Source organism: Lygodium microphyllum, chromosome 5 (assembly GCF_053477565.2).
Source record: "Lygodium microphyllum isolate KBCC chromosome 5, Lygodium_microphyllum_v1.1.10, whole genome shotgun sequence".
NCBI lineage: Eukaryota > Viridiplantae > Streptophyta > Polypodiopsida > Schizaeales > Lygodiaceae > Lygodium > Lygodium microphyllum.
The window spans coordinates 22,808,511-22,833,980 of NC_141139.1; the positions used below are offsets into that span (position 1 = coordinate 22,808,511).

General features: G+C 40.9%; 1 protein-coding gene across 1 annotated transcript in view; it reads right to left on the reverse strand.

Annotated features, from left to right (window-relative positions):
* ABCF3 (general control non-repressible 3) overlaps positions 1-25,470 on the reverse strand; it is a 70,413-nt gene that overhangs the window by 32,184 nt on the left and 12,759 nt on the right. Inside the window, exons 5-15 of the mRNA XM_087677559.1 lie at positions 18,530-18,760; positions 18,314-18,442; positions 18,071-18,172; positions 17,556-17,702; positions 17,390-17,452; positions 16,667-16,713; positions 16,487-16,546; positions 12,828-12,910; positions 11,289-11,383; positions 7,170-7,256; positions 7,003-7,090 (exon numbers count right to left, since the gene is read on the reverse strand). Of these exons, the coding sequence (XP_087533685.1) occupies positions 7,003-7,090; positions 7,170-7,256; positions 11,289-11,383; positions 12,828-12,910; positions 16,487-16,546; positions 16,667-16,713; positions 17,390-17,452; positions 17,556-17,702; positions 18,071-18,172; positions 18,314-18,442; positions 18,530-18,760 (1,132 nt within the window). The remainder of the gene's footprint in view (positions 1-7,002; positions 7,091-7,169; positions 7,257-11,288; positions 11,384-12,827; positions 12,911-16,486; positions 16,547-16,666; positions 16,714-17,389; positions 17,453-17,555; positions 17,703-18,070; positions 18,173-18,313; positions 18,443-18,529; positions 18,761-25,470) is intronic.

Sequence of the window (25,470 nt, forward strand, 5' to 3'; positions counted from 1 at the left end):
GTTAGCATACTCAGTCAGTATTTCACATCACCTAGGATGTCACATTGGATTGCATGTCTTCGTGTGTTGCGTTATTTGCGGTGTACTTTTTCTTATAGCTTGACATATGGTTCTGGTTTATTTTTGCAAGGGTACACTGATTCTGATTGGGCAGGAGATCCTGACACCCGGCGTTCCCATGGCGGCTACCTCTTCACCTTGGGCACAGCTCCCATTTCTTGGTCCAGGCGTAAGCAAGAGACGGTGGCGGCTTCCACGGCCGTGGCTGAGTACCGAGCTCTCTTCAATGGCACCACCGAGGCCATCTATTTGAGGAGTTTACTGGCGGCACTTCATTTTCCATGGGACTCTCCCACAGTTGTCTACTGCTACAACCAAAGTGTCATTGCCCTTGCGGGCAATCCGATCATCACACCATGGACACGGCATGTGGAAGTCCACTTTCACTTTTCCAAAGAGCAGGTTGAGCTACGCACTATTCACCTAGAGTTTGTACCTTTATCAGATAATTTTGCAGATACCTTGACCAAAGCGGTCAACTGGCCGGTTCTTCAATACCTGCTATCCAAGATCGGCTTGGATACACCCTCCCCTATTTCTTCAGCTTGACGGGGAGAGGGTCCTTGCCTCTTGGTTTCCCTTCCAGTTTGAGAGGGAGCGGCTCCTACTCTTGATCGTGACAGTGATGATGCTTACAGTTTTTTAGGCATTACATTCACTTATTCTTTTGTATTGTATTATAGGCATTTGTAACCTCATCCGCACTATCAGGATGATCTGATTGTAAAAGGGCTTGGACAAGTGAACACTTCCCCTGCGAGGGCACTGTCCCGGTGGCACCGTTGCATAGCATATTGCATGAGCATGACATCTTGTATCTCCCTTTGCATTACCCTATACATTGGCATTCTATTCATGTCAACATGCATCTGTGCGCATTTATCCATTTTCGGTCTTTTGGAGTGGTCAACTCTAGGATCCACCATATTCGTAACATAACACATGGTAGTTCTCCTAAAGGCAGTTTCCCTACCCTTGCTTGCTTGCTTGCTTGCTTGCTTTGCTTGTCTTGCTAAGCCCACCGTTTTTTTTTTTCCTCTCACATATTCAACACATGATTGGCACATACAGTCACTTTTATCATCCTTAGGCACTTATCCTCGTAAGTGCCAGGGATTGGCTTGCTAGTTTTGTGAATAACTTGGGTTTAAAACTCTCTTTACCTTTTCATATCTGTCACTTAATCGGCCACTGCCCCTATATTACTTATGTATTTTCAAAACACTTTTCAAAAAAATAAAAAAACAAAAAAAAAAAAAAAACAAAACAATCAAGTCCATTGTTGATTGCATCCACCTTTATAGGCCTTGGTAGGTCCTTGGGCAGCCGCCGAGCACCCTTGGTCCGATGCCCTGGCCTCTCTGGGGTGATCACTTGAGCTCCTTTGGTAAGATAATCATCGCCTCTGTAGTCTTGGTAGGCCATTGGGCAGCCGACATGCACCCTTTGTCCGATGCCCTAGCTGCTTTGGGATGGGACGCCTTGGGATAAATCAAAATTTAGGATGGCCTACTTTTTTCGCCCTATTTTGGGCCTGAGAGGGGGTGTTGTGCTAAGAAATGCACTTAGCTACTTAAACAGCCCCAAATCATGCTTATTTTAGGCATATTTTAGCCAAAACCCTAAAACGGGGAGCGGATCGAGAAAGTTAAGTGGAAGAGGATCTAGAACCCTAATTTTCTATAAATTGACAGCCAGCCCTCCACTCTTTTACAATCTCGTTTTTGCAAGTTTCAGGTGTTACCAGCTTGCTGCCCACACCCCGGTCACCAAGGACATCTCAGCCCTTGCTGTCCATCACTGTTCCCTACAATCTGGCGCCTGTTTCCAGCCCTCCACACGCTGATTGTTGCTGTTTCTGCCTGGCGACTGACTGCTGTTCATCTGCACTGCTGTCATACAGCCTGCCACGCCAGCAAACTGCTGCGTTTGCAGGCTCAAGCTACCGCCCTGACAGTTTTCTCTCTCCTATCTGCAGTCGATGCAATCTTTCTCCTATAGGCTGTCCTGCTTGCGTTTTCACTCTTTCTCTCTCCTCCATGCTCCGTTTTTAGTCTTCCTCTCTCCTACAGGCTTGATTTTTGTCTTTCTCTCTCTTGCAGGCTGTCCTGCCTGCGTTTTCAGTCTTTCTCTCTCCTACAGGCTCCGTTTTCAGTCTTTCTCTCTCTTGCAAGCTACCCTGCCTGCATTTTTAGTTTTTTTCTCCTGCAGGCTCCGTTTTTAGTATTTCTCTCTCCTCACTGCTGTCTGCATCAGATCCAGCTTCTCACTACTGCGTTTGCTGGTGTTCGACATCCGAAGGCTGCCTTGCTACGATTTGGGATCCGTTCGGAGTACGACACACTCTCCAGCTCATTACCCCTACCCTGATCCTAGAGATACAAGAGTTCAAGGTTCAGTATTCATTCACTGCATAGTGTGTTTATTGCATGAGCATCGTATTATTAGTAGTTGTATCATTTCATTTATTCACTGTGTTCATTGTCTCTGAGTTACTCTAACCCTAACCCTAACTGTGTTCTTTTTATCAATTTGTGCTTTGTCGTATGGTTTTTATTTATGTTTCTATATTAGGGTATTTTTCTTTACAAGGGGAGGGAGTGCGAGACGGGGAGGGACTGACAGGGGGGTCGCGTTGGAGGGGAGGAGTCGCGCAAGGGGAAGACGGGGGACAAGTGGCACAGAAGGCGGGGAGTTGGCGACGCACGCCACGGGACAACAGGGGCGCACTGGAGATGTCGGAGGCGATGGAGCAACGGCGCGTTGGTAGAAGCTATCTTGGGAGATTCCTAGCTACTCTCTACTACCTCCAATGGCTGAAACATGTCTAAATTCTAACAACAACACTTTCTCCCTCTCTCCACATTGAAAACTAATTGAATGGCTGAGACACGGTCTCCAAAAACGTTTTCTCAATTTGCATGGGCATTTTCTGCTCACAAAATAGACCATCAATCTTCTCTATCTCCTCCAACAAAAAACCTTATCTGAATTTAAATGTGCCCATCCATAACTAAATTGGCTAGGCCATTTGCAACCAAGACTAGTCCCCAACCTTTGTTGACCCTTAGATCGGCATTAATTAATTAATTAATGCCTACTCCCTAGTGTCACCATTGACCCTTAATGGCCAACAATTGTCCTAGGGTCCAAACTGGCACCAACTAACTGCCCAGCTAACATAACTTGTCAAAACTTTTGCCTTTGACACCCACTGCATCTTCGGGGTCCTTAGCCTGTTAGCAGAAAATAACTGCTATGTGCATCACATGTGCTAAACAACCTTACACATTTGATTAGTAACTTAATCAAATGTTATCAACAAGATTAAAGCATCTCAAAATTACATGTCCCCGTGACAATATCTCAGTTTGAGCTGCTGTCCACTGCCAACTAGTGCTTGCATTCATCCCTCCTACTGCTGTTGTGGTTGTTTCCATCTTGCTGTCCGCATCAGACAAGCTGTATTTTCTGTTGTACATCATTTCCAGCCTGCATTTACCACTGTGCTCTTGTCACATGCTGATGACATCATCAAATCTGCCTGCATTTACTGATCAGCCAGTCCCTCCAGCCTGCCACATGATCAGATCAGCTTTATTTTGCTGCAGCAACATTTCCAGCCTGTCACATGATCAGATCAGCCTGCATCATCCTGATTGTTCTCAGTCTGGTGCCCAGTCTTTCAAGCTGTCCAGCTTCATCCAGCGCTAATCCAAACTCTACATATGTGTGTTTTCTGCTGCCGTACACTTCCAAAGGCTGTTCGCTGCATTTTTGAATCCATACAGAGGACAAAACACTCTCCAGCTCACACGCTATGCATGAGTCCTAGAGAGACAAGAGTTCGAGGCTTTGTAATCACCCTGCATAGGGTGCTTATTGCATGAGCATTTTTTTTATTCATTACTCATCATTCATCTCCTGTGTTCATTGTCCCTGAATTACCCTAACCCTACTGAGTTTTTTTTATCAGTCGTCAGTGCTTTGTCGTATGATTGTGTTTGTTATCTGTAAACAAGTTTTTTTTTACAAGCACAAGCACCTTTTCTCCTTGTTTATTTTCATCATGACCGAGAGTTACAAGAATCAAAAGAGATCTTTAGAACTTTAGCCATTGGACAAGTGTCTCTACAAAAGACATCCCAAAATTCTAAAACAATAGGATTAGATAAACATGAAATATTGTGTTCTTTCTAGAATAACAAAGAATATAAGATTTATTGCATACCAACTAGCTCTTAGGTTCAATGTTTTTCTACATCTAGGTTTTCATGTCAAACATCTAAAAGGCAAGTTAGGCCAAGTGGATGGGACTACTACTCTTGACAAAGATATCTAGGGAAAAATCTATACATGTTTGCTTCCATGAGATTGTGTCTATGGCCATGAATCAATAGAATAGAAAAATAGACCAAAGAGACCTACAACTTAGGGATTTAGTAGAATCTAAAACCTGATGGCTATCGATAATGTGGTTTATTCAACTAGATTCTCTAGGTTCTCTTGTACGTTGTTGATGCATTGGCACTTCATTTCACTCTATTTGCTCATGAGGAAGATGACCATGAAGCCAATACTAACTCTCAAAGAAGTTGACAACAACTAGACCAACAAATAAGTCCAAACCAAGAGAGAACCAAAAACCTGCATGAGAGCACACAATGTTCATCTCTCCGACCCATTGTAAATCTAAATAGCCCTAAAGAGTGGTGCATTAATGCCACCAAATTATGAAAGAAGTGGTACCTCTAAGATACCAAAACACATGCATGGTAGCTTTCCAAAGATTCAATAAAAAATAAAATCAACCATGCAGAGAGAACTAGGAATCTCTCAAGATATCAAAACACATGCATGAGAGCTTGCCAAAGATTTAAATCCCCTGGTGTTGGTGAAGTGTAGAGAAAATACAACCATTCCTTCTTGGAACGCAAATGATAAACAAAACCTTTGCCCTAAATAGATAAATGTTCTCCTAGATCTCCCCATTGAGGAATGTAGGCTTGACCATCCGTTGATGATTGATATTTGGATACAAGAATGAGAGCAACTGAATGGTAGCTATGCATGGTCTAGGAGTACAAGTCTATGTATTGTTGTTGCCCTCCTATAGAATATAACCTTTGGCCACTAAGCAAGCCTTGTACCCATTCAAGGTATCATTTGAGCAAACCTTTCCCTTGAAGATATGCTCTATGCCAACAATACATCAATGACAGGCTCTATCCACCAAGATCCAAGTATGATTCTTCATCATGGCCAAACTCCACTCAAGCATGATAACAACTTGTGAAACTAGAGAGGGAGGAGAGATCAAAAGATAGGAATTATAAGAGGGCATTCATTATACAATGCGACAGAAACTAAAGGACCCTTTTGAAGTCTTCTATTACTCATGAACACTTGAATCCTAAGGATTGGTCTTAAGCCTACAAAAAATAAGAGACATAGCAAGGTTGAGTGGAGAGCATGGAATGGGTAGATCCTAGGAAACACGACTGATAGTTCAAGTGTAAGATGCTAGGAGAGCCTAAGGATAATAAGAAACAACCAAATGACAAGGGCAACAAGGCAATGTTCATAAGGGAGAGGTGTAATGGATGATTGTGCATAGCTATAGGGCGATTGTCTTGTCTTGCAAGGCTAGGACAATGGAAGGATAAAGATCAGCCTACCCCCCCCCCAAAATGGAATTGCTAGAAGCAAAGCCAAGAAGACAAGCCAGCTGCTCAATGAAGGTTACTCATCAAAAAACTTGTTCCAACTGATGACAATTATTTGTCTCTCCAAATCATAAAGCTAATAAGCATTGGAGTTCATATTGTAACTCATATAAGGAGTTTCGGAGTTTCAGTCAATTTTGGAAATGGGAGGAGTTTCGGATTTCAGCATTAAAATCATACATAGGTACTTTAATATATAAGTGCACTAAATGTGTGTAATAGTGTAACAAGAGGGTGAATGTATATGTGCTAGTATACAAAATGTGTGCAATTTGCTGTGGTTGGGGAAACTTGAAAGAGAGACCTTTGTGTGTGTGGGTTTGTTTTGTTTGAGTTTTCTAGGTGGGTCCAAAATGCTGTTTCAGTGGAACTCTGGCTGCAATGCAAACAGTCTCAGCCTAAAGATTGTGATCTAGTTGTCTTCCATGTAACATTCATTGGGCCACCTCCCTAACTGTCCGGTTCTCCTATTCTACCACCCCATTTCATGGAGGGGTGTAAGAATTGGAGAAATGCTGCTTCATGACTCTGTCCCCACAAAATTCATCTCTGCAACAATTCAATGTAAATACCGAAGTGGAAAATACCAAACCGGCCCATATTTTTGGTTGGGCCAAGAAATCCTGAAAAATAGTTGGAGTGAAATGTCAATACATTGGTCTAATTCAGTTAAGCTTCGGATTTTCACATAACAACTATCTGCTTTCATACTTTCTTCTTTCTTTCGCCCCAGATCTTGGGGTCCCAATTGTAGTGGCACAGGCCATCTACCTGTGACCCAAAAATAGTAGTCTTTCCTGATATAGCCGGTTGATCAGGATAGGTCCAAACCTGTCTGAAGTAAACTCCCCCATTATCAACCACACAACCCCAACTCCTGTGAGAAAAGTCATTATTCAATGGTAAGGAATACAAAGAACTATGCAACGGATTCTGCATGTTCCCACAAAGGTCCAAATGAGCAAGATCCAAGATGCACAAAGCTCATTGGGTAGCCTCCTTAGAAAGCACATTTCTCTGTGATGATTGTGAAATTTAACTCAGACTCTTGTCCACAGTCCACAACCATGATCAAGATGAAACTGGGTCAAAACCACAACTCCCAAGTTTACCTAGGCTCTACCTGATGCACTTATCTAGCATCACCATAATTGTCATAAGTAGTACCAACAGATTTAATAAGCAGTGAAATGAACTGACCCAAAATTTCTGTTACCTGACAGGGTATAGATAGGCTGAAGAGCCATGTTTCCAGTAATTCCAAAAGACCCCAAATGAGCCCTAAGTTTCTGCTCCAGGACCCCCTATATGTCGAAATGTTTTTCAAAGTTTAGTAATGCCACTTCAGTTCATTGCTCACCTTGAAAATTTGACATCACTTACTGGGAAGCAACGCATCATGTAAAGAAGAGGAGTTGCTGAAAGGTCAAGCCCGTCAACGTGATGTTGACTGAACACAGCCATTCGTACCTGGAAAACATGTATCAGAATGGTAAACTCAAAAATATAATACTAAATACCTTAGTGATACAAAATTATAGTTTGGAAATAACTTGGTAAATGCCATAAAACAACAATATTAACACAAGGACCCTCTCTTGAAAGACTCACTGACGACCAACTCCCCTTTGTAAACGCAATAGAGGCACAATGACCAAAAGTATTGCACTTTCAAGTTTTGTGAATGTAATCATTATTTTACATTTACTCTAACATAAGAGTTCCTTTTCCTCAAAAATATAATACTAAATACCTTAGTGATACAAAATCATAGTTTGGAAATAACTTGGTAAATGCCATAAAACAACAATATTAACACAAGGACCCCCTCTTGAAAGACTCACTGATAACCAAGTCTCCTTTGTCAATGCAACAGAGGCACAATGACCAAAAGTACTGCACTTTCAAGTTTTGTGAACATAATCATTATTTTACATTTACGCTAATACATAATAGTTCCTTTTCCCACTTTTTTGGCATACTTCAGTCAGAGTTTTACTTAAGGTACATGAACACAAAAGTATGGTACTCAGCATGCATCTGCTTTTCGAGCTGAACTGCAGCATTTGCAATCCTTGTTGGAACATTTGGTGTCTCTGCAATAGGCAGGGATATCTCTAATGAATTAGTCACATGTTCTGGATGGTTGAAATGCAAAGTCCAAGCTCTTCAAGAGAAGGAATATGCCAAACATTAATTGTTGGCATGTCTAGAAGCTTTACATGATAATAATTGTCGACCTCATTATTTCTTTGCTCATCTATGGTTTTTATAGGGAGAGGGAGAGGTACCTCCCTCCCTCCACGCGGCCTGGCTGCATGGCATTAACCTTTGGCAAGCTCCAGCGAGGAGCTTAATCATTAGCACCTCTCTCCCTCTCCTTCAGCACGACCGTCGACTGGGGGAAGAGGGGATAATAAATTTTGTTTGCCATAAATATAACAATTTCATCTTGATCTCCCCCCAAGAGGAGGTTCTTATGAAGAATGCGGGTTTTTATTAAACCATCAATACATATGTGACATGGTCCAAGACCAAATTAAGCCTGAATGGATAGATTCGATGGAGCCAGATATTACCAAGGCTGAAGTGGAAGATATGTTATCCCATCTACCATGAAAGAAAAGCCCTACTTGGAATGGCCTTCCTAATGAGCTGTTTTCAGCCCATATTGAACACCTAAAGGACCCACTGACTCGCCTTTACCGATGTATGCAGATCATGTTCCATGCCTTTGGATAGGAAGAATGCGGTCATTCACTTGCTGCCCAAGGTTCTTTTCCCATGCATTTTGAAGCAATGAAGTCCCATCTACTATGAGTTCCTTGTACAAAATCTTTTCCAAAATCACTGCCAATAGATTGCAAAAAGTGCTTCCGCACAATTGATTCATCTACATCAATATAGTTTCATCGCGGGACCGTATATCATTCACAACATTTTAGATATTCAAAAGGGGATTGATTATGCCAAAGCCTCTAGCTAGCAAGGTCCCTATGATCCAGCAAGATATCAAAAAGGCTTTTGATCATGCAAGCTGGTCTTTTCTATGGTTATATTGATGAACACTCCAACAATCTTCCTTCTCGGAGAGGGTTGTAATTCCCTGATTCATCAACAATTACAATACACATAAAATCCACATAAACTGCAAATGGAAATGTTACCACTTAATCTTGAACAATTGACAACTTGTTGGTCCTAAAACATACATCCCTTGCTGTATTTCTTTATCTTGAATTGTAGTCTCAATGAAATACAAGGAGATCCCCTGAATCTCCTTTGCTCTCCAATTGCCTCTTGCTTGCATATATGACCAGCAAGACTTCAAATAAATTTTCCCCTTGGTTGTGCCAAGGATTGGCCTTTAATTGTGCTCCTTGGGTGACAAATTCAACCCCAAATGCTTGCTGGGCAATTCAAGTCTCTAGGCCTTCAATTTCTGAGCACACTTCTCAAGGTGACTATCAAACCCAGATTTTTGCTGTAAATTAGGGCTTACAACAGAGGTAAGTAGAAATCTCCAACTCCAATGGCTGTTTTTGCTGGAAATTGCTCAAGAAGGATGAGAATAGCCTTTGAATTCAACAGGGCCTCTAAAAATCTCGTAATCCTTTCTCATTCTATTGCCTCCCGATAAGAGAATCTCTACTTTACAGTTTAGCATCCTCCTGATCTTTGAAAGAAGGCTAATTCATTACATGCAAAAGTGCATGCCACTTCCAAGCGGCTAGATTGGCCTGATAAAGACTTGCAATAAAATAAATTTAATCGGATGACTAGATTGGGATTACAAACCATACATGCTATCGTCATTCCTTGCCAACCCCATCTTTATTCTTTCTGTCACATTCACCAATACTCCCAAGTGCCTAGAGGCTATAGCTAGATTTGGTCAACCTTGTAGAAGCAACTTCAAAGGCATTACTCCATTGCCTAATTTTCAGCCTTCTTTCCCTTGGCAAGATATGGAGTTTGTGGAATTAGACAATTTCCTAAAACGTCAACTAATCAAATCTACCATAAGACAGCCAACTCATCCTTACCATCTCTGTTTTCTAAGATGGCATACACTCCCGCCTTTGGCACACCCGCAATGCTTTTATTTTTTATTCGGCCTTGGGTATCCATGGTCACATGGCCCATGTTGAAGGATTACTATTATGGTAGATTTATTTCATGGTTTTGGCTAACTTCATTCTCGCTGAAGTTTCAAATGGTGAAACCAAATACTCATGTTCAAAGAGACAAACCATGAACTGGTGAGCCTATACAATGAAGCTCTCGTGAATCCAAATTTGGCTACTCTTTTTGTAGTTACTTTGAAAGAAATTATTTGTGTCAAAAGCTCTAGAAATTTTGCAATAAACAATTTTTTCTCCATCAACTATATCCAAGTGTCAACTAGATAGAGGAATTTTAGAGTAGAAGGTTTAGAAGCTTCTTTCTCTAAAAAATTGACACATGGCATCCTAATTAGGACATGTATCAATAGAAAGCACACTTATCATTTTACTTGACACTTGTCATTTTCAGTAGATACCCAAGCCTCGTACTTATATATTGGAGGCATCTCTCCACTTCGGCCAGCTCTATTGCTGAAATTTCAGCCATATGCTATTTATTCACCTATGTTATACTCATCTAAGGAGCACTCTCTACTCAACTTGATCAAATCAAAGCACAAAAGATGAAACATCAGTTGCTGCCAGGAGGGTGACCGAACAGGGTGTCATGCATTAGTATGGCAGCCCCATCACGACAGAAGTTCCCCCCATTTGTACAGCTTGCTTTGTTGTTCAAGAGGTATGAAATGTTGATAGTCATTGGTGGAGTCAAATCTGTCACATGTGCAAAGCTTGATAGATGATGCAGCCTGCATGTTTCTGTAGCAAACCTTTAATCAGTTATCTTACACAATCTACACTTCAAAAGGTCCACATGGTTGAAGAACCTATCGGCAATTTCTGGCAATGTCAACTTATTGCATCCTCCACAGCTTCCACAATCCTAAGGAACAACACTGTTAGAAAGAGAATTGCATCATCCCTCCTAGGATTAGCTTTGTCTAGACAGAGCGCATCTCTGAGCCTTGTTTGAAAGTTCAAACTTCAGAGCTGAAACCCCACAAACAGAAAGAAGTCATGGTAGCAAGGCTTGGGAAAGCTGATGACAGCCTAAATAAAACTTAAAACAACAGACACTTTAGGCTGCCAAGCAGCAGTCCTGCAGTAGAGGTAACTGCTACAGTAGAGAGGTCATCTTCAGGTACACAGGCAAGCAGAGCCCAAGCACAGCACTGATGATCCACACATGCAGCAACAAGCTTTGTTTAAATCCCAAAATGCAAGCAGAAAAGTAGAATGCAAATTGATGGACAACCTATGGTGGAGACAAGTACTCGTTACAATGCAGTATAAAGCTTTTATTCAGGAAAAACTCGGTGCCTGTATGTGACTAGGAGGTCACACACAATTACAACAGTTTGGTTCTCCAACTCACCTTTGCAGATCTAAAGACCGTGCCTGAACTAGGCTCTAGCTCTCCTGAGATCAATTTCAAGAGAGTTGATTTGCCAATGCCATTGGGCCCAACCACTACAAAAGATAATGCAGAAAATCAAAATAAGTTAGTTACCTATGCTTCATCATTATGCAAATGCAGCCAAACAAACTAGAACATGCGTTATTGCTTAACCCTCAAAAGAACCATTTCTAAAATACTTTCATTTTGTATCTTCCATAAAGTACATGCAATTGCCTTGTCTGCTGAGCATTCAGACAATGGAGTTTCAGATGGAGCTGTGGTGATGTATAATGCCAAGTCTGAACTAAGGTTGTAAAACAATCATTTCAAATCCTTATTACTAGAGTTGCCCTTTCATGACAATCTTAGAAGATTGTAGAGTGCAAGAAAAATCAAGAATCCTTAGTACGACTCTAATAACCCAAGGGTTTTTGAAAATATCGAGGAAATAATGTCAAGAGTTTACATCTGCATAAAATGGTCCTAGATGTCTACCTGATTCACCACTGCAGCATTACTACTCACCAGAAATACATCAGGGGTTTGGTTAAGATCATACAGAATCAAACAAATTGTGCTCAAAACATGAAGAGTAATCAACCCACATAAGCTCTAAAACTCTAGGCAATTAAAATTTAGTAGTTCCTGCTGCAAAGTATCTTGTAAACGATGCCATCAAGAGTTTACATCTCAGTTGAGGGAATCCTAGATTCCTTGTTGGAGTAGTGCTACTTACAAGAAATACATAGGAATTGAGCTCATTTATTTCTCCCGAGAGAAGAAACTATTTGCAAGTTCAAAATTTAGCATGCAATATCTGGCAACACCAGGATATACAATTAAAATTTAGTAGTTCCTGCTGCAAAGTATCTTGTAAACGATGCCATCAAGAGTTTACATCTCAGTTGAGGGAATCCTAGATTCCTTGTTGGAGTAGTGCTACTTACTAGAAATACATAGGAATTGAGCTCATTTATTTCTCCCGAGAGAAGAAACTATTTGCAAGTTCAAAATTTAGCATGCAATATCTGGCAACACCAGGATATACAATTAAAATTTAGTAGTTCCTGCTGCAAAGTATCTTGTAAACAATGCCATCAAGAGTTTACATCTCAGTTGAGGGAATCCTAGATTCCTTGTTGGAGTAGTGCTACTTACTAGAAATACATAGGAATTGAGCTCATTTATTTCTCCCGAGAGAAGAAACTATTTGCAAGTTCAAAATTTAGCATGCAATATCTGGCAACACCAGGATATAGTTGTGTGTGGGTGAACAGCAGGTGCAGCATTTCTGTGAGAACAGAAGTCCATGCAACCTTTTACATAAAAGACAACAAGAGTTTGTGCATGGCAGATTCATTCTGCAAGCAACTAATGTTGAGAGGAGAAAGCACCTTATAACTTTTGGAAAAACCAAATATTTTCCACAACCTCATTAAAACAAACCACAGGCTTGTGCTAAATTACACTAAAACAGCAACTATAATTTATTGTAGCCAAAAACACACCACTTACTGGCCAATCGGCTCTCAAGATCAATGCCAAAATTCAAATTCTTGAAAAGAGTAGGTCCACCCGGATATCCAAAAGATGCATCACTGCAAAGTAACACACGGTTCAGAAGAAAATGTAGGCACTGTATAAAATGGGCCAGAACTAAGAAAAGAATTACATCTTTCTTTGACTAGCCCTTATTATCACTATTACTCAGTAACTTTGACAAGACTCATCACACAGGCTGTCTATGATCTATCACCACCCACCTGAAACACATACGGGCAACTTTAATAGGTACCTATGTCAGAATATGTGTATGGGACGCCCTTAGATACAACTTGTATCAGTTCTAAAAGGATTGGGAAAGTTCTTCAAATGAATTCTCTCGTGGAATCGCATGCTTTAGCACTAGATCGTACAAACAAATCTATGATGCCCACAGGTTAACCTCATTTTCTGCAAGAAAATTGTATAACTCTAGAAAAACCAACACCAACAACATGCCCTGTGACTGAGATATTGAAACCTGCCCCTAGGATCCAACTTGCACACAACATGATAGAAGCTATATCCATGGCAAAAAACATAAAGATAATGGATATTAAACTCACCTCCCAGCAATAGAACCAAACAAACTCACCCTTGAGCATGGGAGCTAGCAACATACTAGGCCACAACCACATTCCAAGAACTGGTGTCCCATACCACCAGCCCACACCTTCGAAGTGTACAAACGCATCGGCCTACGGGCCAAGAGTCCAAGGGTGGCGATCACACACTAATCTTCCCAATAGGGCCTTGTGGACTCAACTGCCCTAAGCCTAAAGTGCTCCTAGTGCATTCGCACTAGGTCACTTTATGACCACTGTAGCCATTGTCACCACTCATCTAGGTGTCCAAGGATGTAACACTTACCAATGCAGCATCCCCCCTAGAATCCAACCTACACAAGACACAATGTATGCCATACCCATAGCAAAGAACATAAAGGGAATGGACATCACACTCAACCACCCAACTATAGAGCCAAAGGGGCTCACCCTTGAGCCTAAGAGCTAGCAACATACCACGCCACAACCACATCCCAAGAACTAGCATCACATACCACCAGCCTACACCATAGCCAAAATGCCATGTAGCAGCCATTTCCCCGAAGAAGAAATGCTTCGGCTGCCCGCCGTCTCCTTACATTTTGGCGTTCCAGGTCCTCCCAAGAGGTGTTTCAGGGCATTTCCCGCTTCTATGCCTTGAATCCTATAAATAGGACTTGACTGCCCTAACTCTAAACTGCTCTAGTGGATTTGCAATAGGTCACTTTATGGCTATTGTCACCAATGCTATTAGTGCCCATCCGGATGTCCAAGGATGTACCAAATTTAGACCTGCCATTGGCCCAAAAGTCAATCTCGTAATCTCTGCCAAGGTTCAGGGTCTTTTTCATGCTGCCCCATTCCCTTCCGAGACACTAAATCTGCCGATTATAATGCTAGCAAGAACAGCACAGATCTCAATCTCACTTCTCAGAAGCTGATGATCTGACTACTAAGATGAGGTGTGATCTGACACTACCAATCTGATAAACATAGGCCTTGACTGACACTTCATTTTTCTGTTAAAGTGGAAGGAGCAAGATGAACCCCATCTGATGTGCCCATTGAAGGGAGCAAACCTCTGAATAGTCACCTGCCAAATCAGGCAGCTCCACTATCCACAAGTTCATGGCAATCGCTTGGCAGCATAGTCAGCTGCAATCCTTGCCGATTTGAACAAGCTGACAAAAGAATGGACGGCTAAACAAATCCAGAGCTGGAAGAAAGACGAATGCAATAAGGATGCTCCATAACCTTTTCCAAATTTCCCTCTGGAACCTCCTGTGAATATGAAAATCTCCCAGTGTCTCTGCACGGTGTGGCCAACTCTAATACCAATAAACTGCCCATCCATTCCAGGCTCAACGGTCAGAAACCTGAATTGCTGGGCATCGCTCCTACAACACCACTGCTGCCCACCAAGGTCCCACTCTGCCTCTGAGCAATGTGTACACCCAACACCAAAGGTGCCACTCAGACAGATCTTCAGCAGGATCTCAGGATTGACAAGCCATGTACTACCTTCAGGGCCAAATAACTCTCTCCCCCTTCTTGACTTCCAGTACAAACTGAAACTTGAACAAATCTGTCACATTAAGGATCTTCAAGCTTAGCCACCAACACTTTGTAGCCACCTGAGTTAGTGCATCCATATCTAGCTCTCTAGAGACCATTCTCACTAGCTGAATGTCCGAATTGGCTGCCTGCTTGATCCACAGTCCCTATCCATACAGTTGGTCCTCCTCACCTCTATCTGCAGCATTCCAAATGCCAAGCTGCCAATCAATCTCCTTAATGCAAGACAAGACTCCATACATCAACAAAGCTCAAAGAACTCTCCAAATACCAAGCAGGCTTGTGCATCCAAATCTAGCTCGATGTCCAAATTGGCTTTGCTGCCTGCTTGCCAAGTCAAATGAGACCTCTGTCCCCTCATACGATTCTCCAGCATGCTTTCAGTTCAATGTTTTGCAAGATCTTACACTTTTCTAGTAAGGAGTATGATGCAATTTCTAAACCTACCTGAAATACCTGCTTCCGTATCTGCTCCCCAAGTGATAGGGCTCTTACAACAGGTTTGCTCAGGAGAGCTCTACTCTGCACCTCTGAATCCAAAATGCCAAGCTCACTCAAGCCTTTGGCAGGTACTACCATCTGCCACTACCCCATTTTAGCTCAAATTCTGAGCCTCATCATTTCTCCAACAAAAAATTCTGTATCAACTGTCTAGCTTCCCAAAACCACCCAATGAAAAGCACCAACACAAAGCCACAAACCATGCAACAGCCTGCAGCAACCCCCACACCAATGCTCTCCTGACAAGCAAGAGCTTGGAGGCACCCCAAAACATGATCTTTCAACATATAAGTCTACTATGGTGAGGGAAGTACTAAGTGACCAGTAAGTCGACCATAGCACCTGATCAACCACCAAGCTCTTTTGCTCGTGTCTAGTATAGCAAGGATTACAACCAGTATTAGACAGGGGTGCCAAAACGTCTACAGGATACCCATATTTTTACCAACTCTATACATATATAAACATAATTAGAGCTATTGTGAACAGCATTAACAACTTCTAGGATCTATCTCTAAGGTAGGACACCTACGAACTTAAAACTCTTTTGGTGGATAATAGAAGTGTTTCATAGAACAAAAATGTTCATTACCAAAAGACAGCAGGTATGTGACGTGCTTCATTGCAACTATGGTCATGTTCCAGAAGTTGACATCTTTTTCATACATACTCCAGCTGGCCTTTGAACCACAGAAGCATCAGATAGTAATTTTGATATGGTTTGTACAAAAAATGATTGTCATCATGGGCATGGAATAATGATTGGCACATCTTGATTAATGCAGCTTCAAACCTTTTATGGTTTGTACAAAATATGATTGTCATCGTGGGCACGGAATAATGATTGGCAGCATCTTGAATTAATGCAGCTTCAAGCCATTTATGACAAGTATCTAATGGAGATCACATTGTAAGATTGCAGAAATTAGGAACATACTTAATGCCCTACAACAAATAGCTTCGCCATTCCATAAACCTTAAACTTTAATTTCAAAGATGGTGAGAAAGGACCTGAAGCTTATGATTGGAGCAGATGGCCTATCCTCAGGAGTGGGAAATTCAAACTTGTAGCTGAAAAGCAAGGAAGGAGAATACAGGAACATGTATCGTAACTCAAATAAATATTTAATGCCAAGAAAACTGTTACCAAAACTTTACAGTCTTAAAGATTTCGAGACTTGAAGGTCTTACTCAGGGTCATTCACTATTGCATCCACATGTCCCACTCGTTCCAAAGCCTGAATCATAAAACATATTTATATACCAGAAACTTACTACTGCTCACTTTATGCCAAATCCATCAGCTATAGCAGATGAATGGCTGGTATTCTTAACTGTTTACTATACATTTTTGAAGCATCAGCACATGCTAATCCCGTTAAATAGATAAAAACTCAAAACAAATACAGATCACACGACTGCATAACAAACACTCAGTGTCTTATGATAATATGGTGGAAGTTCCTTTTGTGACACTATCATCCAACAATTTATGCACAATCAAAAGAACAAGTCTATGCCCTAATTTTCAAAGTGTGCCTACCAATAGTGATCTCACATGCTATAACCATCTACCAGTTGCAAGAAGTTTAGCCCTTAGCCCATTTAAGTAAATTCCCTATGCCTTAAATTGTTCTAAGACCAAACAAACAATTGAGCGTCTGAGAAGCACTAGATTCAAAATAGATATTCTTTGCAGCATGGCGTGGTACTATATTTAGTTTTTCTTTAAGTGAAAACCACTAACCACAGTAAAACTTCACTAACAATTGTTTTCTATAAACCATCTTGTATATAATCACTATTTTTATTGTTGTTCACTCTACATGGAAAACAAAGTCACATGCTGACTGTCAGTGGCAACTTTCATAGAATGTATACAAGGTGTAACATCAAGACAGTACAAGAAAACACCTTTATCCTTGATTGTACAAGGGATGCCCTCTTTGCATTGTATCGAAACTTGTCAATAAATGCCTGCAAATTTAGATCACAGTCAACAACCCTCCAGGATTTTGAAGTAACAGTTGTGTAAAATGGAGGAGACATTTACAAACTATGTCACATAAAGCTTGAGAACCTGCATGTGTGCCCGTGTCCTTTCATTGGCCTCAATTGCCTTTTGCTGATTGCGCAGACGCTCTGCCCTAGTTCTTTCAAAAGTGTCATAGTCACCTTTGTATGTTACCAGCTTTTGTCCATGCAAATGTATGATATCTGTCACCACCTGTTGTTAAACTTGAAATGAATTGTTGAATGAGCGTGGGAAAATGGAAGATGGCAGAGACCACCACTAATAGTACACATTATACACACAATTGCTTCTCTCTAAATACATCTTGCATTAGGCAAACATATCCTTGTTTCACACCACCAGCCTCCATTGAAAGGGTCTGTGGGTGGGTGGATGGGTGTGGTGGTGGTGGTGGTGGTGGTGGTGGTGGTGGTGGTGGTGGGTGGGTGGGTTGGTGGGTGGGTGGGTGGGTGGGTGGGTGGGTGGGGGGTGGGGTAGCTGCAGAACCCTCATAGCAAGACGCAAACCAGTTTAAGCCAGAGAGAAACTGTGGAGCAAAAATCAAAGTTCCAAGTAAATACCGTGTTGAGAAATTCCCTGGCATGGGACACCACAATGAGAGTTTTGGGCCACTTCAACAGATACGATTCCAACCAAAGTACAGCATGAAGATCTAAGTGGTTCTGCACAAAACAGGAGTTCAAAATTAACACAAACCTGGAACTGATAAAATACCTTTCCCGATATTGAAGCTATCAACATTCTGAGAGAGCATAAGACGCAGTAGACTAAATTTGAAGCAAAAAATATCCTGAAAATCTTACAGTCGGTTCATCCAATAACAGCAGGTCAGGCTCAATAAACAATGCCCGAGCAAGAGCCACCCTCATTCGCCAACCTCCTGAGAATGTCTTTGTGGTACGATGTTGCATATCTGAAGTAAAACTGAGGCCCTGCAAACGGACAAAAAAGGCTCATTTCGCACAAGTAGAAGCATGCAAGTTGACACCAGTCAAATCTCTAAAGAAGCAAACACTTACTGCAAGAATAGAGCCTGCACGAGCTTCTGCAGAGTATGCATCTATCTGTTCCAGCCTCTTGTAGATTTCTCCAAGCCTAGATGAGACAAAATCTTTATCACGTTCAAGCTGATCTTTCTCTACCACCCCAGATGTAATGGCATTACCATTACTTAGATTATGTGGCACTCCATTGGACTTGAGTCCCTGATCAGAAAACCCAGATGTCGACGCTGCAGAACCACCATCCCTCTAGCCACATTAAGCACAAATAATAAGTCTAAATAAGGGTGTCACACAAGAAATTCAATATATTTCCAAATCTTATGCATAGATTATGCCTGATTAGCATGCTGTACCATTAATAACAAATATACCGTTACCATATTTTGGTAGTGATAAGTGCAAACACACTTAGGACCACGAAGGCATAGTTAGGAGGTTATCTGAGCTTTGTATATATGCCCATTCACTCTAGGGCAAACTTAGTCATGTAAACCTTCTGCATTGAGATCTCTCAATACACTTTGTGTTGTATGCTCATTGGATCAGCATTGAGGTTTTGGGATAGGGTATACAAACAGGGTCCCATTAATCTTGCAGTCTACAGTGGATTATTCAACCATTTTGGTTATTGCAGAGGGTATTTTCAGCTTTGGCAAATGTATGGAGTTCCCTTACAGGTCTACACGGTTGGTACATGCATGAAAATTGAAGGTACAAGTCATTAAATGATCAAAACAGAGCATTCACAGGTTGCAGGAATTTCCAGACAGCTACAGTAAACTGTTTACAGAATTTCTTCTTCCAAGTTGTGTGCACATTCCTACAATCCTAAATCTTGTATTAGAGCAGGCTTTGGCTTCTCGTGCAAAGTCATCAACACTCTCTACTCTGTCTCCTCCAATTGGGAGAGATTCAATGATCAATTCACAAGTTGACTAATACTTCAACTGAGCCCTTGGGACCCAATTTCCTAAGATCTTTGATTCAGTTCATTTCAAGCTCCATTTCCACTACTGTCAGTATTGCACAAGCTATTTCGTCATAGTCACATGGAACGGAAAATGGGAGCAGGGAATGGAAACAAAGGGGGACCATGAATTGCCATTCCATGTAACTATATAGTCACATGCAATAGGCATGAAATGGGAACTGGGAACTGGGAACAAACCAAAAAATGGCCATTCCATGTGTCTATGTATTTCATCCTTTGTGCAACATTTCCAACTATGTTCTTTTTTGCAAAACAATCCTTTTATAGTTTATTTTATACTGTGCTATATAGCACAAATTAGTTGATGCAAAGTTTCATTTATATGAGCAACTTTTGCATCAAGTGGAATCCATCAACATGGCTAACAAGTAGTATACATTTCGTATACTGGCTATTGAGAACAAGTGAGCTTATACAATGCATCATGTATTGGTCACAAAAGGGTGTGGAACATTGTGCAAGAAATTGGCATACGTCTTCTTGTTGCTATCAACAAAAATGAGTGTTGTTAAGCATGTTGTGTGTTTCAATACAATGCAGTCAATGCTAAAGCACCACTATCTACTATTGAGCATTCACTAGGATGGCAAAGATGTGCAAGCTGATTCCATGATTGCAATATCTGTTACCAATACAATGGTCCCACACATTCACTTTATGGTGTTATCTATAAAAAGTATCATGGTACCACACATTCACTCATGCAAAATAGCTGAAGATGCTTGGGATACACTTGCACATTTATATCAAACAAGAAATGAGGACAATGTTGCTTACCTATGTGAGCTTTCAAAGTAAACACCTCAATGAAGGTGACTCTATGGACAATTATTTGGCAAAGATCAAACAAGAAGCAACTGATTGCCGCAACTAGATTTTGCCAGACAATTTACTTGCGCAGACTATTCTCAATGGTATTCCCGATTCCTATCAAAGTTTTGTGCCTACTCTTCATTTGATGTTGAAAGGCAATCCCAATGCTTTTTCATTTGGGGACTCTGATTCTATTTTGCTACAAGGAGAATACTCACAGCAAAACAAGTCCATTATGTATGTTCCATGTCAAGCTCTTGTGGCTAGTCAATAAAGTAAAGAAAAACCTAACCTTCTATTCGTGGGCAAAAGTCTGCAAATACCGTTCAAAACAAAGAAAACTCATATTATTGAGCATGGGTGTATCCTTCGAAAGCTAAGTCTAAAGTGTTATTATGCTTCAAGCAGTTTCTATATATGACTAAGAATTTGTCAAGATCTAAAGTGGGCACTCTCCGTTCTAACCAAGGGAGAAGTATATACCTAAAGAATTAAATGTATTTCTAGCTAAACATGGAATAAAACACCCATTTTTAGTGTTGTATACACCTCCATAAAATGGTGTAGCTGAGAGAAATGATAGATCTCTCAAGGAGATGCCAAGATATGTACTAAACAATATCCTGCCAAAGCATTGCAATCTATTACTCCATATAAGGCTTGGCATGGCAAAAAGCCGTGTTATTGACGTGCGTGTTTCTAGTTGCTTAGCTTATGCAACATCACAAGAAATTGGATGAAACGGCCCAAAATGGTTGTGTAGACATTACATGACAGTAAATTGGATGCAACTTTGTCTAGTCATACTCATTTGGGCACTTATAGTGTGTGTCTTATGCATTAGATCATTATGCATTCATTGTTTCCAATGTATGTGACAAGAATGATTCTTTTGAAGAAGCAAGACGTTCAGAAAATTGGATGGCTGCTATTGTCATGGCTAAATTCGTGACAAAGGATTATGCACAACAAAAGGGCATTAACTTTCATAAGATCTTTCCTCCCACTTTCAATATGATAATAATTTGTAACATTTGTGCATTTGAAGCTCATAGTGGTTAAAATATACATCATCTGGGCATTAAACTGCATTTTTGAATGGTGATTTGCACGAGGAAGTATATATATTTCAGCCTTGTGGTTCTATTGAAAAAGGATCAAGAAAGTGAAGTGTGCAAATTGAAGAAAGCATTGTATGTTCTAAAACAAGCATCTCAACCTTAGTATGAGAAAAATACTTGCATACTTGACTCCACTGGTTCTTCAGAATGGTCCACTTGAGAGAACCTTGTATGACAAGTATGTCATACATGAGGGTGGCATACCTCTAATCATTGTAGTTTATGTCAATGACATGCTTCTCACTCCTCCTAATGAGACACATATCACCGATTTTAAGGCTAATTTTAATTTGTATTTTGACATGTCCATTTTATGCTTATTGCATCATTGTTTGGGCATTCAAGTTGACCAATGTGATGGAGGCTTTACTCCAAGCCAAACAAAGTATGTTGAGATATTGTTGTAGTGATTTGGTTTTGAGTGTAAGCCTATTGCTACTTCTATGGAGACAAGTTTGACGTTGAGCCTTCATGATGCCAAACTGCTTTGATGTGTTTCTCTATCACCAAGCTCTTGTATGCTTGATTTATGCATGCATTATGAGGCTTGACATTCACTTTGCAATCTCAAAGATCAACAGGTTTACGCATAGCCCAAGCTCCAAGTATTTGAAAGCAAAGAATGGTATCTTTTACTATTTCATTGGCATTTGGTACTTTGGGTTGTTTTGTCCCAAAGGGGGATCATTCTCACCATATTTACATGCTCACCAAATTTGCATGTTTTTTTAAATTGTGATTGGGTTGGTTGCTACAACATTTACCCTATTCACAAGTCATTTTTGCTTCATGCTTGGTAACTCATGCGAGGAAGCCACCTACTACAGACACTTCTAGTTGTAAAATTGTGTGCAAGGTAGCTTTCATAGCTACGATTGAGTGTGTTTGGTTCACATGGCTTTTAGTTGATTTGAATACTAGATAGACATCTACCACAACCATATTTACAAAAGTGAGAGCATATTTGTGATTATTCCATGCTCACACTAAGCATTGGTGCACTACAAGAAAGATCAACTTGGCCTGTGTGCCAACACAAAACAATCTTGCATATCTTTTCACCAAGGCTTTGCCTTCTAAGAAATTCAAGTCTCTTTGTAAAGCTTTAGCATAGTCACAAGTAACGGGTAGGATAGACCAATGGGACGTCGGGGCGTATCACTTTTGAATGTAACGTCACTTTCCTTAGTGTCACAATGTGATGGGCTAGGACACGAAATGTGATGTGAAACCTTGCGAGTAACCAATAATGTGATGGCCAAAGTAACGGGGTGACATGGCCAACTAATCATGATCAATCATCAATTAAAAACATGGCCCACTAATCACTTTTCTATTGCCTTATCAACTTTGTTTGGATAGGATGAATAGGACGATTGAATATTCGACTTCACAACCCCACGATATAGCCCATCACTTGGTGATTAAACTAAAGATTGCCTGCTTCACAACATAGTCGTGCCCACCAAGCTCCAACCAACTCCAGGCCAATGTCCACGACTAGAGTCTGTGTGTGTGTGTGTGTGTGTGCGTGTGCGTGTGCGCGCGCGCGTGTGTGTGTGTGTGTCTATAATAGGTAATTGTATCAATTATGAAAAAAGATACAAGTACAAGATTGCAAGATTGCAAGATGGCTCTAATCCATCATCCATAAAAGATACAAAGTCACGGCAAAGGAACAGAGGGGATCGCCATATGCCAAGGGACTAAATCATCTTTAACCAAGATATCAGCATATTGTAGAAGGTCAAGCTGCCACCAGAGAAGTCCCTTAAGCTTTGCAACATGACACTGAATGCCCGAGGCAGCATAAAAAATGAACGCATTGCAAGTGACCCAAATATGCCAGCAACCCCTAAAATCTGTTAAAGTGAACCAAAATCTTCATGTGAGGCTGAGGCAAACCATTGTATTTAGCTTTTCCAAAAACCCAATCAAGCGAACGCATCCTTGTGCCCACCACCGCAAGCCAAATGTCTGAGAGAAGGACCCAAATCTTCTAAGTAAAAGGGCAGGAAATGAATCTATGACATGAAGCCTCCACCACAGTGGCACAGAAGAAGCAATTCCCATTAGATATACCTCTAGAGTAAAGGGCCAATGCAAGAGAGAGGTCCCCCCCACCAACATTCTCCAAATGAATACCTTGCATTTGAATGGCATCTTATTGATCCATCCCTCCATTATTGTCAATTTCCACCAAGCTTTAGATTTGTGCAATCCCCAAGAGAATTGGCTTTAGCCGTGAACCATGCGCAATCTCTAATCTTGAGATCATAGATCTAATTAATTGAAGAAGACTGAAAGATCAAACACCTTGCAAGATCCCAATCTATCATAGTTACCTGGAACAGGGAGCGGGAACGAGAACGAGAACGAGAACGAGAACCATAGCAGCCAAAAACGTCTGAAACGTTTAGAAATGAAACGTTAGAAACGTGTTTCGTAAGTTTCTTTCAAGAAGGGGTGAAATAAGAAACACGAGATTTTTTTATAAAGGGTTTTTTAATAGTTTTAAACTAGGGAAATATGTTTTAAACCTCCATGGAACTTTCTCTTAAACAAAAACAAGTGAATTAAGCAAAAGTGATAAAACATGAAACAATATAGTCAATTCAGAATAACACGTTATGCATCCATGATCCATGATCCATTGTTGACTATTGTCAAAGATTAATCTTTGAATAAGCTATACTATAATCAAACCTTAAACATCATGATCATTGATTCATATATATCACATAAAGAAAATTGAAAGACATTTTACATAGCCCATGTGCAAATGGCAATGTAAAATGGGTGAAGCAGCAATATCATGATTCTCATCAAAACAAGTTACAAAATGACAAAATGACAAAATGTCAAAATCCAAAATGAATCATGATACATCATAGATAACTCATAAATGAAACTAGAGTCATATAATGAATTGTCCAAACAATAATGGTCCATGGACACTACATTGACTAAGTGAAAATCCCAAAAAGGTAAGACTCTAGAGTCTAATCCAAAATCATGAACCCTCATGAGTCATGACTCGTGAGTCACTACTCAGACTCATCATCATCACCATCGCCACCATCATCATCTCCATGCTCATCCTCCTCACTCACACTCCAATCATCCTCTGTGTCATTTATGACACTAGCTCGAGTACTAACTGCTACCATCCTACTGGAACCTTCTATTGGAATTGACGCATCAACACCCCTCGCCCTAGATCTTGTTTGATGCCGAAGCTATGCTCTCTCTGCTGTAAGTAAGGCCCACACCTCATCATCCTCATGTGTAGGATGCACCAATTCTTCTAAGAGAATTTCCACTTTGAAGGAGTTGGGGCTGATCTCACTTAGTCCCCTACAATTTTGTCCTTTGCATAGGACTATTGACAAGGCAAAAGCGGGTAGGCGCAAAAGCAAACAAGCAGAGGAGCTGGCGTGGGAGTTGGGATAGTCGATGGTCAGCGGGAAAGGAGCGAGCAGTCGACGGGGCGAACAGTCGCACAAGTAGACAGGCGGAGGAGGTGGCGTGGCATCAACAGTTGGCGGGGTAAAATCGGGACAGACGAGTGAGACGAGAGGTGTGAGTTGTAACACGATGCGCATGCGACAAGTCATAAGTGATGAAAGGTATGTTTCTTTTTTTTTTTTTTGCTTTTTTTTCCATCGACCATAGACTAACACTAACCTTTGCTTTTTTACAGACTAACTCACGTTTTTTTTTCGAGGTCCCCTCTTCCCACGTTTTTTATGCAAAGAAACATTTCGTACTTTACGAAACATTTCGTAAGTTTTGAAAGCAAAGAAACATGTTTCTTTGCTACTATGACGAGAACGGGAGCCCCTGGAATGGGGGGAACATCCAAGGTCAGGGAACAGGAATGGGAGGAATGGCACACATCTTAAGTGCCCGAAATATGCCCTGCGTGACCCAAATTGCCCTAAATTGCTCTCAATGCCCCAAAAATGCCCCAAATGTCCCTCTAATTGCCCCAATACCTCTCAATGCTCAAATGTCCCAAAATTGACTCG